General features: G+C 48.0%; 1 protein-coding gene across 5 annotated transcripts in view; it reads right to left on the bottom strand.

Annotated features, from left to right (window-relative positions):
- Positions 1–8,972, bottom strand: part of Dock9 (dedicator of cytokinesis 9) — a 362,490-nt gene extending 353,518 nt beyond the window's left edge. For all 5 annotated transcript variants that reach the window (XM_045145642.1, XM_045145649.1, XM_045145646.1 and 2 more), the window contains exon 1: positions 8,835–8,972. In XM_045145642.1, coding sequence (XP_045001577.1) covers positions 8,835–8,972 — 138 coding nt within the window. The remainder of the gene's footprint in view (positions 1–8,834) is intronic.
- Between the last annotated feature and the right edge of the window lie 10,595 nt (positions 8,973–19,567).

Genomic DNA, 19,567 nt, shown 5'->3' with positions numbered 1-19,567 from the left:
GCCAGTCTCGCTTGCTTGCTGAGCTCAAAGCCAACGAGATACCCCATCTCAAAGAAGGGAGACAGTGCCTACGGAACACCCAAGGCTGTCCTCTAACCTCTAGACACATGCACACTCATGCGTGTGCGCCTCTACACCTACATAAGCACAAAAAAATAAATAAATAAATAAAAACTTGGGCTGGAGAAATGGCTTAGCGGTTAAGCGCTTGCCTGTGAAGCCTAAGGACCCCGGTTCGAGGCTCGATTCCCCAGGACCCACGTTAGCCAGATGCACAAGGGGGCACACGCATCTGGAGTTTGTTTGAAGTGGCTGGAGGCCCTGGCATGCCCATTCTCTCTCTTTCCCTCTTTCTCTCTCCCTCTCTCCTATTTCTGTATCTCTCTCTCAAATAAATAAATAAAACTAAAACATTTTTAAAAATCCCTCCACCCTTAATAGCTATTGCTTTTATGTCATTTCTTCTACTTACTTTTACTCGTAACTTTCACATTCAGTTATTATTTAATTCAGCATGTGACATAAAATGGGCTTCCAACACTTTGTGCCCAACACCATTTACTGACTAGTGCCCCCAGCACTCACTGACTGGCACCACCTGAGTCCTGCCCACATGGCAACCCCGGTGCACCTGCACACACTGGCCTGTCTCTGGGTTTTCTCCGTCCACGTCGCAGGCTCCTCTCTTCCCATTCCTGGGACTGTCTGACACGAACGAGTCACATTATTTACTCCCAGAATTACACTTACAGAAAGATCTCTCTAAGAGGCATATGTTCATAGCCTAATTTAAGCCTCTTTCCTAAGAACAGTTTTCTAAAAGAAAACAGAAATACATCTATTTCAGGGGTGCTTAAGAGTGCTTGCTACACAAGCAGGAGGCCCTGGGTTCAATGCCCAGCTCTTACACAAAAAGCTCAGCGTAGCTGGCCGTGGTGGCGCACGCCTTTCCTCCCAGCGCTCAGGAGGCAGAGGTAGGAGGATCGCCGTGAGTTCGAGGCCACCCTGAGACTACATAGCGAATTCCAGGTCAGGGCTGAGCTTGAATGAGACTCTACCTCAAAAAAAAACAAAGAAAAATAAAAAGCTCAGTGTGATCATACATACATGTCTGTAACTCCAGTCCTGAGGAGGGAGGAGACACAAGGAAGGATAACTGGAGCTCAGTGCAAGCTCTAAGTTCATGAAAAGACTCTGTCTCAAGGCAATGAGCGGAAACCGTGTTAAAGAAGGACCCCTATGTCTTCATCTGGCTTCTGACTCACGCACGTGAGGTGTGCACACATGCACACACACACACACACACACACACACACACACGCAGATCTACTTTATGTGTCCTCTCTGTCATTGAGTCTGCCCCAGATTTAGCATCTGTGTTTTTCAAAGCTTCTCTCCCTTCCTCTTAAAACCTGCCCCTCTGCGCCCAAGCTCTTTCTTACCTTACCCAGTTCTTTTAACCATTTGCTTAGGTTCTTATATTCTTTTCCAGTTTTTTTTTAAAAAAAAAAAAAACTCAAGTCTTCCTCTCTCTGCATCTTCCAGTTCCTTCTAGTTCCTTCCAGTTTAGTTCTTCATAAACCCTCATTCAGGTACACCTCTTCTCTGTGATCTCATCTTCAGTTTTCTGTAACTCACTTTTTTTGTTTGTTTGCTTTGAGACAGCATTTCCCTATGCAGCTGAGGCTGGCCTTGAACTCACCTCCCCGCTTCCTCCTCTTCAGGGCTGGGATTACAGGCACGCATCACCATAGCTGGCTCAGATCTAAACATCTGACCCTCCGGTGGTAGTCTTTTGTACTCTATCTTTTTAAAATGTCGTATTTACTTATGAGAGAGAGACAGACAGACAGAAAGAGGCAGATGGAGAGAATGGCACGCCAGGGCCTCCAGCCACTGCAAACGAACGCCAGACACATGTGCCACCTTGCACATCTGGCTTTACATGGGCACTGAGGCATCAAACCTGGGTCCTTAAGCTTTGCAAGCAAGCGCCTTAACAACTAAGCCATCTCTCCAGTTCATTATCTGTCTTTTTGTAGATGGCCGACCTGTCCACCTGTTTAGACCAGGCACCCTCTCTGAGCAAAGACACGATGTCACACCACCCTCTCAGCAGCCAGCAGTGTCCTAGTTCACAGCAGACCTCCAGAAAAGTGGAGAACAATTCCCAGCCTCCTTTCCTCCCTGTTCATGGCATTCCTGATGTCCTCCTGTCTCCTAACATTCCAGAAGACTAGAAACCAAAGAAACAGAGCCTGCTGTTGATTGTCCAGCTGAAGACAGGCCTCCACCCAGCTTCCTGCATTTGGGGACATTTCTGGTTGTCAGGACTCCACCAGAGAGTAGAGAGACACAGTGAGGTAAAGCTCAGGCTGCTTCAGTTGCCAGTGAGCTATCTGATTTACAATTACAGCCAAAAAGCGCTTTTACCTTCAAAGAAACCCCTTACCTGGGTCTCACATGACTTCAGATAACACTGGAATCTTGAGTGAAGTGAATGGGCCGGGTGAGGGGAGACTCAAGCAGAGAGACCTGGTTAGTGTCACCTCAAGACTTTAGCCCGTCCCCCTCCAGTAACAAAGGGAAACTCAGAGATGACCTGGCCTGGGGTCACCTCATTTCATACTGCTGCACCTCAGATGGGTGTGGAATGGTATCCTTGGCAAGGGCTTGACATCCAAGGAGAGTCTCAAGCCACAAGAACACACAAAGACCAGATCAGTAAGGAAGCCGGGCAGCCAGATGACTTGTACATCAATACCCACATGTGACTGAGGCTGCCAACCTATGCAAAGGAAAAGTGTCGTGATACCTACACAAATCTTTCAGAGAAAGGCTATTTTTAGGTCTTCGGCAGTATGTCCTCTTAGAACTGGGCCCTCAGGATGCTGTCTTTAATATATCTGAAAGACCTGAGGTAAAATTCCTTCAGAAAACTCCGAAAGCAATCACAACCAAATCCTGCTCAGGGAATTATTTCTAGCTTTCCTGCTGAACCTGCAGTCCTCCTGGCTATTCTAAAGCGTGAAAAAGATAATTTCGATGATTCTTGTTACCAAAACCCATAAATTACTTTTCCTCCAGGTAGGAATATCACCAGTAATACTTCAACTGACCATAAAGAAATTAGAATCAAAGCCTGTTGGTAGGGTAAGAGACGCTTACACAATTTAATCCAGACCCCTATTTAACATAGTAGGAACCCTGAGCTACAGAGAAATTAAGCAACAATCAAAGCGATGTAAGAAGCTGATAGAGGGCTGGAGAGATGACTTATCAGTTAAGCCACTTGCCTGCAAAGCCTAAGGGACCCAGGTTCTACTCTCCAGATCCCACGTAAGCCAGACACACAAAGGCGAGGCCAGCACAAGGTCACACACGCCCACTAGGTGGCGCAAGTTTCTGGCGTTCAATTGCAGTGGCTGAGGCCCTGGCATGCCAATTCTCTCTCTCTTTCTCTGTCTCTCTCGCTGTCTCTAAAACCAAAAGTAAAAAGTATCTGGTAGAATATATGCCAGGTACTGAAAGCCTTACCTATTCCCATAATCCATCCAACAACTCTATATAATAAATACAATTATGATGTCAACTCCATAGATGAGGAAACTCAGACCCAAGCAAGTTAAGTTACATGCCTAACACTGCACGGCTACTAAATGAAGCTGGGATTACAATCCATTACCTGAACTACTGACCCTCAAGGATTAAAACACGGAAACATGGAGCCACTCCATTATCAAGAAATTTAAGGCTAGGGCTGGAGATATGGCTTAGCGGTTAAGCGCTTGCCTGCAAAACCAAAGGACCCTGGTTCAATTCCCCAGGACCCCACGTTAGCCAGATGCACAAGGGGGTGCATGTGTCTGGAGTTCGTTTGCAGTGGCTGGAGGACCTGGCGCGCCCATTCTCTCTCCCTCTCTCTCTCTCTCTGCCTGTTGCTCTCAAATAAATAGAAATAACAAAAAAAAAATTAAGAAATTTAAGGCTAATTCTTTCTCTCAAATAAATAAATCTCACACACACACACACACACACACACACACACATATATATATCTTTTTGTAAAAAAAAAAGGGGGGGGTGGAGAGATGGCTTAGTGGTTAAGACATTTGCCTGTAAAGCCTGGTTCAATTTCCCATGACCCACGTAAGCCAGATTCACAAAGGGGCGCATGCATCTGGAGTTCGTTTGCAGTGGCTGGGAGGCCCCAGCATGCCCATTCTCTCTGTCTCTCTTTGTCTCTCTCTCTGCTTCTTTCTCTCTCTCAAATAAATAAATATTTTTTTAGAAAAAGAAATTTAAGGCTAATGAATGAGCTAACCACATTTTGGAAGGTCTGAAAAACTTTTATAAAACTAACAACTAAAGATTTTGCTTAAGGGCTGGAGAGATGGCTTAGCTGCCACTTCTCTCTTTCTCTTTCTCTCTCTCTCATCTCTCTCACATAAAAAAAAAAAAAGGCCAGTCTGTTGGGCTTGCCTCAAAGAACAAACAAACTAAAAAAAGATGTTGCATAAAATCCTGAGAAATTTGAATAACACATAACATTATTATTAACATGTCATGAAGGCATTACACTGACAAGAAAATATTCCTAAGGGGAGATCTGGGAGGAGGAAAAAAAACAGATGATGAGAGAGGATTATAATCATGGCATTTGTCTATATTTATGGATGTTGTCAATAAAAAGTTAAAAAAGAAAATATTCCTTATTTTTAACAATATACTAGGTATATTGGGGTGAAATGCTTTATTAGGCATGGGGAAATCACACCAAAAAGGGGGCTAAGGGGGAAAAATAAAGCAACTTTGGCAAAACCTTGATAGTTATTTAACCCAGATATTGAAACATAAAGGTTCAGTATAGTTCTCTATCTAATTTGGTTTTTTGAAGTACAGTCTCACTCTAGTCCAGGCTGACATGGCACTCACTCTGTAGTCACAGGTTGGCCTCAAACTCATGACAATCCTCCTACCAATGCCTCCCAGATGCTGGATTTAAAGGCATGAGCCACCATATCCAGCCGTCTCTATTTTTTTTAATTTTTATTTACTTATTTGAAAGCAGAGAGAGAGAGAAGAGAGACAGAGACAGAATGGGCATGCCAGGGCCTCCTGCCACTGCAAACGAACTCCAGGGACATGTGCCCCTTGTACATCTGGCTTATGTGGGTACTGGGGAATGGAACCTGGGTCCTTTGGTTTGGCAGGCAAATGCCTTAACCACTAGGCCAATTCTCCAGCCCTTCTCTGATTTTTTTTGTCTGTTTATTTTCAAGCTTGTCTAATACAAAACCTTTAGAAAGGCCCACAGATCTTAGTCCATGAAAAAGGGAAGCTATTGAACAATGAATTTTTACAAGCACATGTCACCTTTACATTTCAAGATTTATGTTATTTTGTTTATTTATTTGAGAGAAAACAAGGCAGAGAGAGAGAGATGAAGGGAGGGAGGGAGGGAGAGAACAGGCACATCAGGGCCTCCAGCCGCTGCAAGTGAACTCCAGATGCATGTGCCACCTTGTGCATCTGGCTTACATGGGTCCTAGGAAATCAAATCTTGGTCTTTCGGCTTTGCAGGCAAGTGCCTTAACCACTAAGCCATCCCTCCAGCCCTCAAAGATTTTTCTTTTTTAATTTTTGTCTGTTTGTTTATTTGAGAGAGAGAAAGAATGGGTGTGCCAGGGCCTTCAGCTGCCACAAACGAGCTCCAGATGCATGTGCCACCTTGTGCATCTGGCTTACATGGGCCCTAGGGAATCAAATCTTGGTCTTTTGGCTTTGCGGGCAAGTGCCTTAACCACTAAGCCATCCCTCCAGCCCTCAAATATTTTTTTTTTAATTTTTGTCTGTTTGTTTATTTGAGAGAGAGAAAGAATGGGTGTGCCAGGGCCTCCAGCTACCACAAACAAAACTCCAGATGCATGTGGTACCTTGTACATCTGGTTTATGTGGGTCCTGGGGAATCAAATCAGAGTCCTCTGGCTTTGCAGGCAAGCACCTTAAACCACTAAGCCATCTCTCCAGCCCCAAAGGTTGTTTCACAATGCCAACCTTTATTACCCAACTACCCTATCTAATCTCATCATTTCTGATCTCAAGACCATCCACTCGTCAACACGTGGAGCGTGGGAAGAGCCAGTCAAACCACTGCTATGTCTTAAGCCGTTCCAGAACTGCTTTATTAGTCACCCAGTTAGGAATATTTACTGAGCCTGTCCTATGTTATGGACCTTTTGCTAACCTTGCCCCAAGTCATCAATGGCAGAGCAGAGTCATACTTCTATCCAAGCGTGGATAGACAGATCAAGGCTTGGTTACTGCTCTACTTCCAAACAGGCCAGAATTTATGTGGCAGGTGCATCTGCTGCGACTTCCTGGCAGACACTGAAGCAGCAAGAAGGACGAGGCAGGAGGGGTTGAGGTTTATGGGTAATTTTCAGTGTTCATAAGCTCTCCCAGAGTCTTCTTTTTGCAGTACAGAATGACTGTGGCGTACCCCACTTCCAGCCAGCAAGCCTTTCATGCGCCTGAGCAGGCCCACTTTCTCCCCTACATTTAAAACTTTTTTTGTTGTTATATTATTTATTTTAGAGACAGACAGAGAGAGAAAGAGGCAGAGAGAGAGAGAGAGAGAACGGGCGCACCAGGGCCTCCAGCCACTGCAAACAAACTCCAGACACGTGCGCCCCCTTGTGCATCTGGCTAACGTGGGTCCTGGAGAATTGAGCCTCGAACCGGGGTCCTTAGGCTTCACAGGCAAAGTGCTTAACCGCTAAGCCATCTCTCCAGCCCTCCCCTACATTTTATAATTGTTTCATTGCAGGTCTATTTATTTATTTATGGGGGAGGGAGGGTCAGAATGGGCATGCCAGGGCCTCTAGCCACCCCCGAGGAACTCTAGTCACCTGTACCACCCTATGCATCTGGCTTTACGTGGGTACTGGCGAATCGAGCCTGGGGTCCTTTTGGCTTTGCAGGCATGCACCTTAACCACTAAACCATCTCTCCAGGCCATCCTTGCAGACTTCATTAGACAATGACTAAGGGCTGAGACACCAGCAGGGTGTCGGGCTATTCATGTTTAAGAGGTTGCCCAGGGGGAGTCGGTACTAGCAAAAGCATCACCAGGTAAACCCACAGAAGCCTGTCACACCTGGACACAGACACAACGAGGCCACCCTCCCACTGCAAGAGTTCATGATTAAGAAGTGCTGCACACCAGTGATTAGTGGTGGTGTGTGGAGCTGTGGCCTCTGTGTTCCACTTAACTGGCTCATTAGACTGCTAACTGCTCCCCTGCGCGGTTGCGGGCCGCACGACGGAAATCGTGACCCAGTAAAGTTTGACTGACTCTGATCAGCGCAACAGGCCCCTGTAGGGAATACCAAGTGTCAGGTGAGAACAGACAAGATGTCACCAGGGCGCTGGAGGGATGGCTTAGCTGTTAAGGCGCTTGCTTACGAAGCCAAAGGACCCAGGTTCCGCTCCCCAGGAGCCACGTCAGCCAGATGCACATGGGGGCGCACGCATTTGGAGTTCCTTTGCAGAGGATGGAGGCCCTGGCATGCCCTTTCTCTCTCTCTACCTGCCTATTTCTCTATCTCTCTCTCTTTCAAATAAAAATAAAAATATTTTTTTGAGAGAAGATGTCACAGGAGTGTCGGTTTCACCCTTGACGCGCTGGCCATAATACACAGACCAAAGCAGAGAAGTTAGCTGGGTTATGGAAGAGGATGGCCCGCCTGGTTCTGACACGTCCCCAGCTCCTGTTCTACTCCTTAAAGGATCAACTTCCATGAAACAGGAAAAATAAAATACCACTATTATTATTATTATTATTATTATTATTATTATTATTATTATTAGCAATCGAATTGAAGTTTGAGAAATCTGGCCTGACTTGGCAGAGCTAGCAAACGAGAGAAAATTCAAACTGAGCAAACTGGATATAGAAATCCACAACAAATGTCCAAAAACATCATTCACGCGATCCTGTCCGCCGGGGACCGACCTGCCCCTACAATTTGAAGCCTCCGCCCGGGTGTCACCAGCCAACACCCCTCGACAATCCCACGACCAAGCGCCTCCAAGGGACAGAGAGTCGCTTTCAAGGCCCATCTCCTTTCACGTGCCAACACAAGTCACCTACCCTCAAACGAGCCCCTTTCGGGACAATACGAAGAACTGCTAAAAAAAAAAAAAAAAAAAAAAATTAAAAAGTTTCCAGCCGCCCTGCGGAGCCCGCCCGCCCGGCCACCTACCGCCCCAGCGATCCGAGCGCGCCTCGGCCAAATCCGGCAGGGCCATCCCCGGGCCGCGCAAAGGCCCCCCACCCCGCGGCCACCCCACCTTTCCAAAGAGGCGACCCAAAGCTCTCGGGGATGTCTGCTCGAGGACACGGGGCGGAGGGAAGGATGCTGAACCCCAATCCCTCCCCGACACGAGTCCACGGGCCAAGGGGTCCACACAAGGGTCACCCCCGTCCTGGACGGTGCATTGGATGTGGAAGACATCCCCCCGCCCTCCAATCCCAACTGCACTCCACGTGGCCGGTCCAGGACTCAGGTGCCCAAACCCCGCAGAACACCTGAGATGGGGGTAAGGGACAAAGTACTGAGGACAGGTAAAGTGGGGGAGGGGTTCTCGCTTGGAGGAAATGTCCCTGGAGCCGAGGGACAGCCGTGGGGTGGGTGATCTGTGCGCTCTTGGAAGTTGCTGGCGTACAGGACCTTCCACGTCCCGTCTTTTTTTTTTATTTTTTCTTTTTTGCAGGGTCACCTGCGCGGTGTCCCCCCCTCACCTCCCCGCGCCCCCGGCCCGTCACTCACCAGCAGCACCGAGCCGCGCACCACCTCCGACACGCTCTGCCGCAGCTCCGCCGCCGTGCCGGGCTTGCTCAGCGCCCGGGTGAACTTCCGAGTCTCGGCCGAGGCGGGCGGCAGCGGCGGCGGCGGCGGCTGCGACATCCTCCTCCCGCCGTGCCCGTCCCCGCCGCAGTCCCCGCGGTCGGGCCGCGGCCGCGCCGCCGCCAGGTGCGTCCGGGCTTCCCGGCCCGCTGCGCCCCGGCGCTCCCCTTCGCCGCCCGTCCCGTTCGCGGGGCGCCCCTCGTCGCCGCGCCCCTCCGTCTCACGCCCCCAGGCGCCCCTCTCCGCCTCCCCGGCGTCCAGCGATCCGGATCGCTCGAGACGACCGTACGGGTGGCGGCGACGGCGACCGACGCTCCCCCATGCCACCAGCCTCTCGCTCGGCTCTCCGGGCCGCCTCCTCGGGGCGGGGTGTCCGGCGAGGCGCGGGGCGGAGCGGGGCGGGGCGCGGCGGGCGGAGGAGGGGCGGGCGCTGCACACGGCTGACCCCCCGCGCCTCGGGTGCCGAATGGAGACGCTGCAAACACCTCGGAGCGCGGCGGGAACCCCCCTCCCCTCCAAAGGAGGACCATAGGGCTGCACGCCCCAAGAGCCCCGTGCGGGGATCGCACGTGCCATCCAGAGGACCCTCCCCCCCGCCCACCTCGGCCCTGAAGCTAGATCCCAAGACACCGGGATCCTGAGTCCCCTGCCCATGGAGACCTCCCCGAGGGCTCGGCGGGGTCAGGGCTGTCCATCCCCGTCCATCCCACCCCCAGCGCACAGGAAGCATCTCCCTGGGACTGGGGGGGGGGGGAAGCATCTCAGGAAAGTGGCTTTTCTTTATTTATACGACATGGACACCGCGGCTGGACAGAGCTGGACTGAGCGTCCTTGCCCAGAGACTTGGATCCACTTGAGTGTCCCCCAAGCCACAAGCGGGCCAGCGGTGAGACGAGGACCGTGCAGACCCCGGCCCGCCTGCTGCGTCACCTTGGACACGGGCAACAGTTCTAGGCCTCGGTTATCCGCTCGGTGACCTCAAGCCTCCACAAGCTGCGTGGGGTTTGTGGGACTCGGCACGGGGACCGCAGGCACGGTGTGCGCGTGACCTGGGGCGCGCGGGCTGCAAGCCCACTGAGAACCCCCGCTGCGAGCGACCACCCCACCCTCGGCAAGGAACTTGTCCCCACCGCGCCTTTGCACGCCTTCCATCCCCTCCAGGTCTCCCTAGCTCCTGGTCCTCTCTGTCTGTTTTCGGAGGAAAGCGTGCGCAGACCAAACCCGCGCCGACGCGACCGGGGAGACCCGCGCGCGCCGGGACCCGAGACCGATGCTCTGGGCCCGAGGCGCATGCTCCGTGGGTTCGGTTTGGGGCGGAGAGCCAGTCTTAAGAGATGCCACGCTGATTGGTCGGGCAGTGAGGGTCACGCCCACTCGCCACCTGATGGACAGTTGCTTACCTGAGGGTCAGCTTCCGCAGGCGTGGTGGAAACCCCCGGGGCTGGGGAGATTCCTCGCCCCGCCTTCTGCGCGCGTCACCCTGAAGCCCAGGTAGCATTTGTCCCCGTTCGTGGAAGAAACCGGAATCGCGTCCCACTTCGCCAGAAAGCCAAGCACCCCAGCCTGAATCCTGATCTTAAAAGTGGAAGGAAAAAGTACCGCCTAGCTCACGACAAAGCGCCGCCGTTCTGAACTTCGTGGACGGGTCTGGCACAGGTGGTCCTCAGTAAATGCTCGCTTCAGTCGGGTAATTTCAGTTTCCTCTTGGGATTGCAACACGGGAGGTGGCATTGAGTGAGCCTGACAGGCTCGAAGACCAAACAAGGAGTGTATGATTTTTAAAAAAGCAGCCATTTCTTCCCCAGTAAAAAGTGGAAGGAGAGAGCCGGGCGTGGTGGCGCACGCCTTTAAATCCCAGCACTGGGGAGGCAGAGGTAGGAGGATCGTCGTGAGTTCGAGGCCACCCTTGAGACTGCGTAGTGAATTCCAGGTCAGCCTGGGCTAGAGTGAGACCCTCCCTCGAAAAAGAAGGGGGGGTGGCCTAAACACATCCCAACCCTCTTCTTCTTATCCAAGAGAGGAGCTGGTGGGAGGCCAGCCTCACCTCGCCTTTGGTGGGGATGCCCACGCTGTTGGGTATGACTGTCCTCAGCTTGTATTTGCATCTCTGACACCTCTGTTCTTATCTGAACTGAGCTGGTTGGAATCATAAATGGGGGTTTCTCTTTGAACTTGACCCTTCAAGCAGTCCTAGACAACACAAACTTCTCCCCCCAAGCTGCATCACGCTGCTTTCTCCAAACCATATCGGCTTCCATGGAAGGCAGACATATATTTTAATTCAAAACAGTGATTTTTGGTCTGATTTCTGGGATTAGAAAGAGACTGTGAGGATAAATCATGAGTTCTCTCCGGAGTCCGTAATTTTCGTTTAGTGGGTTAGGTTTTGGTTTTTTAAACAGAGTTCACTGTAGCCCAGGGTGGCCTGGAACTCACCAGATAGCCCAGGCTGTCACTAAGCTCTTGGCAAGCCTTCTGCCTCTGCATCTCAAGTGCTAGGAAGCTGTGAGCCATCACTCTTGGCCACAAATGCTATTTTTTAAATCCTCACCAGAATGGTCCCAGAATTTTAAGTTTTGTGGAGAGAGACAGTCACACAAAAGATTATCAGCTCAGGCTAGAGTCTGAATGAAGGCGAACTCTTAAGTATACCTAATGGATGGCATTTAGGGTGTGGCAGAAGATAGATCCATCTATCTTGAGGGAGAAAACTAGTTTTGGGTTGTTTTTTTTTTTTTTTGCCAACTATTTATTTATTTAAGAGCGAGAGAATGGGCTCACCAGGGCCTCCAGCCACTGCAGATGAACTCCAGACACATGCGCCACCTTGTGCATCTGGCTTATATAAGGGTCCTGGGCAATCAAAGCTGGATCCTTTGACTTTGCAGGCAAGACCACTAAGCCATCTCCCCAGCCCTGGTTTTGGGTATTCCTAAAACTGTAAGAGAGCTTTCCACTTTGTTGATGATAATCCCAGTAAGTAGTACATTTTCAAATTTGCATGACAATTACACCCAAATATTTACAATTCAAGCTTTACCCATGTTTCTAATGTTTTATTACATCACTTCCTCATTAAATGTTCTAATGTTTTATTACATCACTTCCTCGTTAAATTTAAGACTTGCATATATACACACTAAGGAAAAGATCTGCATACATATTAATGATACAAATTAATCATGTTTTAAGCGTTTGCTTTTGAGATAGGGTCTCCTCTGTAGACCAGATGGTCCTTGAACTCAGGATTCCCCTGCCTTAGGCTCCTAAGGGCTGGATTACAGTCATATTTTCACCACACACCTAGCTATATAATTAGTTGACAATATTTTTCAGACATATCTGTTTTTAACAAAAAATAATGAAAAATAACTTTTAGTTGAAGCATTCAGGAAAGAGGCCCTTCATTATTTTTTTTTTTTTAATTTTTTTTTTTTATTTATTTATTTCACAGAGAAAGAGGGAGAGAAAGAGAGAGAGAGAGAGAGAGAGCATGGGCAAGCTAGGGGTCTCCAGCCACTGCAAACTATCTCAAGATGCATGCGCCCCCTTGTGCATCTGGATGACATGGGTCCTGGGGAATTGAACCTGGGTCCTTTGGCTTTACAGGCAAATGCCTTAACTGCTAAGCCATTCCTCCAGCCCCCTTCATTATTTTTGCATTAAGTCTTTGAGCATGGCAATCACGAGTAGGAAATAAGAGGTGGCAAAAAGCCAGGGGTGGTGGAGGTAGGAGGGTGGCTGTGAGCTCAAGGGCACTCTGAGAATACATAAGGAATTCCAGGTCAGGCTGGGCTACAGCAAAACCCGACCTCGAAAAAGGAAGGGAGGGCTGGAGAGATGGCTTAGCGGTTAAGCGCTCGCCTGTGAAGCCTAAGGACCCCGGTTCGAGGCTCAGTTCCCCAGGTCCCACGTTAGCCAGATGCACAAGGGGGCACACGTGTCTGGAGTTCGTTTGCAGAGGCTGGAAGCCCTGGCGCGCCCATTCTCTCTCTCTCTCCCTCTATCTGTCTTTCTCTCTGTGTCTGTCGCTCTCAATTAAAAAAAAATTAAAAAAAAAAAATTAAAAAAAAAAAAGAAAAAGGAAGGGAAAAAAAAACAAAACAGGTGGCAAAGGTCATGGAGAAAGGGTGAAAGGACACGGGCGGCATGAAAGCAGGTAGGAGGACAGAAGGAGGAAAGGTACAAAGCAAGAGGGAAGATGGGGGATGACAGTCAGCTTAAACAAACTGTATGGGGACATGCTATAAAGAAACGGAAAACTGTCCCCTAACTAAAAAAGGAAGAAGCAAGGGAGGGAGGGAGGCAGGGAGGAAGGAAGGAAAATAAAAGCAGGAGCTACGGAATGGCTCAGTGGGTAAAAGTGCTTTCTGAGCAAAGGTGGTGACCTGAGTTCAGATCCCTAAAGCCCACATAAAAATGCCAGAGGGGGGCTGGAGAGATGGCTTAGCGGTTAAGCGCTCGCCTGTGAAGCCTAAGGACCCTGGTTCGAGGCTCGGTTCCCCAGGTCCCACGTTAGCCAGATGCACAAGGGGGCGCATGCGTCTGGAGTTCATTTGCAGAGGCTGGAAGCTCTGGCGCACCCATTCTCTCTCTCTCCCTCTATCTGTCTTTCTCCCTATGTCTGTCACTCTCAAATAAATAAATAAGTAATGAACAAAAACAAATGCCAGAGGGCTGCCGGGCTTGGTGGCACACGCCTTTAACCCCAGCACTCGGGAGGCAGAGGTAGGAGGATCTCCATGAGTTCGGGGCCACCCTGAGACTACATAGTGAATTCCTACCTCAAAAAATCAAAATAATAATAATAATAATAAAATAAAATAAAAACACCTAGCAGTGGGGAGGCAGAAGCAGGAAGATCCTTGGAGCGCACTTGCCAGCAAGTCCAGCCTAACTGGTGAGCCTCAGGCCAGTGAGAGAGCCTATCTCTAAAAAGGTAGACAAGCCTGGCGTGGTGGCGCATGCCTTTAATCCCAGCCCTTGGGAAGCAGAGACAGGAGGATTGCCATGAATTCAAGGCCACCCTGATACTGCATAATGAATTCCAGGTCAGCCTGGACCCGCACCATGATGTCTTCTGAGTCATCCCAAGGTCACTGTGACCAGATGGAAAAATTTTAAAAATTAAATGGAAGAACAGGGGGGGAAAAATCTAATATGAAATTACAAGACATCTGGGTATGGTGTCACATGCCTTTTATCCCAGAACTGGGGAAGCAGAGGTAGGAGGATCACTGTGAGTTCAAGGCAGCCTGGGCTAGAGTGAGACCCTATCTCAAGAAAGAAAAAGAAAGAAAGAAAGAAAGAAAGAAAGAAAGAAAGAAAGAAAGAAAGAAAGAAAGAAAGAAAGAAAGAAAGAAGGAAAGAAGGAAAGAAAGGAGGGAGGGAGGGAGGGAGGGAGGGAGGGAGGGAGGGAAGGAGGGAAGGAAGGAAGGAAGGAAAGGGGGAAGGAAGGAAACAAACAAAGAGAGAAAAAGGAAGGAAGGAAGGAATTACAAGGGAGAAGTCCACACTTAGACACTCTGAAAGTGCACAGCAATATAAAGATCTTGGGCTGGTAGACAGCTCAGTGGAAGAGCGCTTGCCTAGCAAACACAAGGTCCCAAGTACCTCAGAGAGGGAGGAAAAGAGGGAGGGAGGGCGAGAGAGAGAGAGAGAGAGAGAGCCAAAATGAAAAGTTAGACTCCCCAGGCATGGTGACGCATGCCAAGCACGGTAACACATGCCTGCCATCCCCACACACAAGAAGCTAAGGTGCCAGGATTGCAAAAGGAAGGCCAGCCTGCCCTGCACAATGAGGTCCAGACCAGCCTAAGCTGGAAGTGAGACATTGTCTCAACCAACAGTAGTAAATTGATCAAATGAACATACTCCCCAAGTTAATGTACGGAGTCCTCACAATCCCTAGCAGAATCCCAGTTAGCTTTGCGGCTGACAAACTGAACCTAAAATTAATGTTAATACACAGAACTCGGAATAGCTACAAAACCATTAAGATGAGTACAAAGATAGAGGTACCCACTGGCTGTGGTTGCACACAGGAAATTGCCAAAGAGGCGGAGGCAGGAGGATCAGGAGTTCAAGGCCAGCCTGGGCTACACATTAAAAAACCAACAACAAAAGATAGAGGAATCCTATATCCCTGTTTCAAAAATCACTATAGAGCCAAAGTAAGTTAAGCTTTATAGTGGTACAGGGATGAAAATGTAAACAAATGGGATATAATTCATTCATAGTCTCAAAATAAAACAATGCCTTATAGGAAAGAGTATAACACCATTCATTCATTGGACAAAGAAAATCATTTTCAAAAAATGGTACTGAGACAATGTGACATCCACATGTAAAAGACTCAAGTCAGATCTGCGTATCACACAATATGTAAAAAATTAACTCAAGCCAGGCGCGGTGGCACACGTCTTTAATCCCAGCACTTGGGAGGCAGAGGTAGGAGGATTGCCGTGAGTTCAAGGCCACCCTGAGACTCCATAGTGAATTCCAGATCAGCCCGGGCTAGAGCAAGACCCTACCTCAAAAACAAACATCAAAAAGCGGTGTTTCAAGGGACACTATCAAGAAAGTGAAAAGAGGACTGGAAAGGTGGCTCTGTGGTTAAGATGCTTGCTTGCAAAGCCTAAGCCAGGTTCCAGTCCTCAGGACCCGTGTAAAGCCAGATGCATAAGGTGACTGACTTACGCATCTGTAGTGGCTGAGGCGCTGGCTGACTCATTTTCTCTGTCACTGCTCTTCTCCTCTTCCCTATCTCTCTCTCTCTCTCCTTGTAAATCATAATAAAAATAAATAAATATTTAAGGAAAGAAAGAAGAAGCAAGAGGAAAGAAGGAGGGGACCTGAGGAGGCCTTCCTGATCAGTAGTGTCCATGTTGGATTTGTCTGGCCAAGAAAGGACCTTTGACTATGTAAACCACTTGGGCTTTGGAGTTGTTTGTAATAGGTGTTTTCAAAATAGGCTGTGGTTCAGGAAAGAGAATGCATTCAGAAAACCAGGGAAGTGACAATAATCTAACCAAGACAGAATGGAGACTGTATCTATTTAATATTTTTTTTTCATAAAAAGCAGCATTCCAAGTCAGGTGCATCAGGACACTATAATCAGCACATTTGGGTGGGTGAGGCAGGAGGATTGTGTGTTTGAGGTGAGCCTGAGCTACACAAAGACCCTGTCTCAATCAAACACACTAACAAAAATAATATTTCATGCCTCTAAAAAGCTGTTCACAGGGCACTGGAGTGGTGGCTTAGCAGTTAAGCACTTGCCTGTGAAGCCTGAGGACCCCGTTTTGAGGCTCGATTCCCCAGGACCCACATTAGCCAGATGCACAAGGTGGTTCCCTTTGCAGTGGATGGAGGCCCTGGTGTGCTCATTCTCTCTTTCTCTTTCTGTCTGTCTGTCACTCTCAAACAAACAAAAAAATTTTTTAAAAAAAGCTGTTCATAGAAGGCTGGAGAGATAGCTCAGCAATTGCATTGCTTGCCTGCAAAGTCTAATGATCTGAGTTTGATTCTCCAGTACCCATGTAAGCCAGATACACAATGGGCATACACATTCTCTCTCTCTCTCCTCTTCTCTCTATCTCTCCCTGCTTGTAAATAAATAAATACATAAATATATTTTTAATTCTATAAAACTCACTGGAACAGGACTGGAGAGATTGCTCAGTGGTTAAAGCCTTGTGTCTGGAGTTTGTTTGCAGCAACAGGAGGTCTTGGTGTGCCCATACTTCTCTCTCTAATATATAAATAAAATATTTTAAAAAAACTCTTTGGATAGAAGGAGAAGAATTTCACTCCAAAGGCAGAGTTGGCATCTTCAACAAAATCATAGAAGAAAACTTCCCCCAAATTGAGAAAGAGGTGTCAATGCAGATACAGGAATCCTTTAGAACACCAGCCACACAAAACCTGGAAAGAACCTCTCCTCGCCATATTATAATCAAACTACCAAACACACAAACCAAAGAAAAAATACTGAAAGCAGTCAGAGAGAAAAAACAAAAACCTCTTTGGCACAGTGTGAATTACATAGCCTAAGCCTGCCATGTCACCATACTAAATGGGTTGATGAATGATGAGTGAAAGTTGCCTTTAATGCCATTAGTATCAACAACCTGCAACCGCTATCATGTCATCACATACAGATCATAATAACAGTGGATGGGCAATCATCGTAATAATAGCTTGTATGTAATGTGCTGTTACATAAGCTATTTTTTCCATGCCAAATGAATTCCCACAATATTCCTGTAAGATAAGTAGGTTAAAGTTCATGTCAGAGATGAAGTCACAAACACAAACAGGATTCAGTAGTTTTGGACAATCTAAAATAGGATTTGGATATTGTAGTAGGATTTGCCTAAGAAACAGAAATGTGTATGCATGTGTAGTGTTAAGATATAATGAAAGTATTTTGTTCCTGTGCATGAGTGAGGGTACATGTAGAGGTTAGAAGGTGGGGACTGGAGAGATGGCTTAGCAGTTAAGGCGCTTGCCTGAGAAGCCTAAGGACCCATCTTCAACTCTCCAGATCCCACCTAAGCCAGTTGCACAAAGGTGAGGCAAGCGCAAGGTCGCACATGCCCACTAAGTGGCGCAAGCATCCGGAGTTCGAGGCCCTGGTACCCCAATTCTCTCTCTCCTCCCTGACCCTCACTCTTTCTAACATAAAAAAAAATAAAAAAGAAGGTAACCTTTGGGTGTTGCTCCTCACATTCCACCTCATTTAAGGTAGAGTCTCTCATCGTTCACTATTTTGTTCACCAGGCTAGCTGGTAGGCTAGTTTCTGGGGAATCCTCCTCTCTCTGCCTCCTATCTCAACCTAGGTATGTGGGATTATGGAAGCTCACCACAGCTCCTGGTTTTATGTGGGGTCTGGGGATCCAAACTCAGGTACTCACACTTGCAGGACATACGCTTTTTCCATCTTCCAGCATCCCTTTTTTGGGGGATGGGTGTTGAAAAAAAAAAAATTCTTTGGATAGAAGGAGAAGAACTTCACTCCAAAGGTAGAGTTGGCGTCTTCAACAAAATCATAGAGGAAAACTTCCCCCAAATTGGGAAAGAGGTGCCAATGCAGATACAGGAAGCCTTTAGAACACCAGCCAGACAAAACCTGGAAAGAACCTCTCCTCGCCATATTATAATCAAACTACCAAACACACACACCAAAGAAAAAAGGTTTCACTCTAGTCCAGGCTGACCTGGAATTCATTTATTTATTTGAGAGACAGAGAGAGAGAGAGAATAGGTGCACCAGGTCTTCCAGCCACTGCAAATGATCTCCAGATGTCCACCATGTGCATCTGGCTTACATGGATTCTGGGGAATTGAACTTAGTTCCTTAGGCTTCAACAGGCAAGTGCCTTAACCACTAAGCCATCTCTTCAGCCCCGCATCCCCTATTTAAAAAAATATATTTAATTAATTAATTTATGTATTATTTGGAGAGAGAGATAAAAGGCAAATAGAGTGAATGGCTGCACTAGGAACTACAGCTGCTGCAAGTAAACTCCAGATGCATGTGCCACTTTGTGCATCTTCTGACCTTATGTGGGTCCTGGGGAATCCAACCCAGGTTAGCCTTTTCAGAAAAGTGCCTTGTCAATGAGCCATCTCTCCCTCCTTTTTTTTTTTTTTTTTTTTTTTTTGAGTCAGGGTTCCATGTAACGCAAGATGGTCTCAAACTCACTAGATAGCCATGGATAACCTTGAACTCCTGATCATCCTGCTTCCGCTACCCATGTTCTGAGATTTCAACATGCCCAGCTAAGACATTACTCTAAGGAACTACTGTGATGGTTAAGTTCTGTTGTCAACTAGATTAGGTTAGGAATCTGCAGACATTCCTCTTGGTTGGGTCTCTGAAGTTGCTTCCAGGAAGGAATGACTGAAGGAGGAAGTCCTCCTTCCAGAATGAGCCCTTGCCCCAAAATGGGCTGCCCTGGGGGGGGGGGGGCGTGTGCTTTATGTAAGGAAGCTCAGGGAAAAAAGGGCTCCTCTTCCTTCCCACCTGGTTACCAGGGCTGCTAGCTGGCGAATGCCCTCCCTTATATGCCCATCTGTCCTCAGCACTGAGACCAAGTTCCTTCAGCCCTCCAGCGCAGACTGAAGAGCAGCGGCTCTCCAGGAAGCCCCCAGACCTTCAGTGCTGGGTTGGGACTGCCGAGCCATCCAGCCACAGGGACTGAGCAGCTACCTGGTTCTTTGACAGTCAAGCCTGCAAGCTGCTATTGGTGGACTGCCCTAAAATAATCCAATAAATTCCCTTTTAAATACAATCCATTTGGGCTGGAGAGATGGCTTAGTGGTTAAGGCGCATGCCTGCAAAGCCAAAGGACACAAGTTCAACTCCCCAGAACCCACGTAAGCCAGATGCACAAGATAGTGCATGCATCTGGAGTTCATTTGCAGTGGCTGGAGGCCCTGGTGTGCCCATTCTCTCTCTCTCTCTCAAATAAATAAATAAAAACTGTATTTCTTTTAAAAAAAATAAATAAATACAATTCATTCTATCAGTTCTGTTCTCTAGAGAACCTTGACTAATAGAGGAATATATAATAAAAGTTATCTGGAATTGGCTCACCTAGCTATGGAAGCTGAGAAGTCTCACAACCTTCCCAGTGTGAGTCCCAGG

This window comes from Jaculus jaculus, chromosome 3, assembly GCF_020740685.1.
Source record: "Jaculus jaculus isolate mJacJac1 chromosome 3, mJacJac1.mat.Y.cur, whole genome shotgun sequence".
Lineage (NCBI taxonomy): Eukaryota > Metazoa > Chordata > Mammalia > Rodentia > Dipodidae > Jaculus > Jaculus jaculus.
The sequence above is the reverse complement of the archived record's forward strand: the minus strand, read 5'-3'. Positions and strand labels throughout refer to the sequence as shown.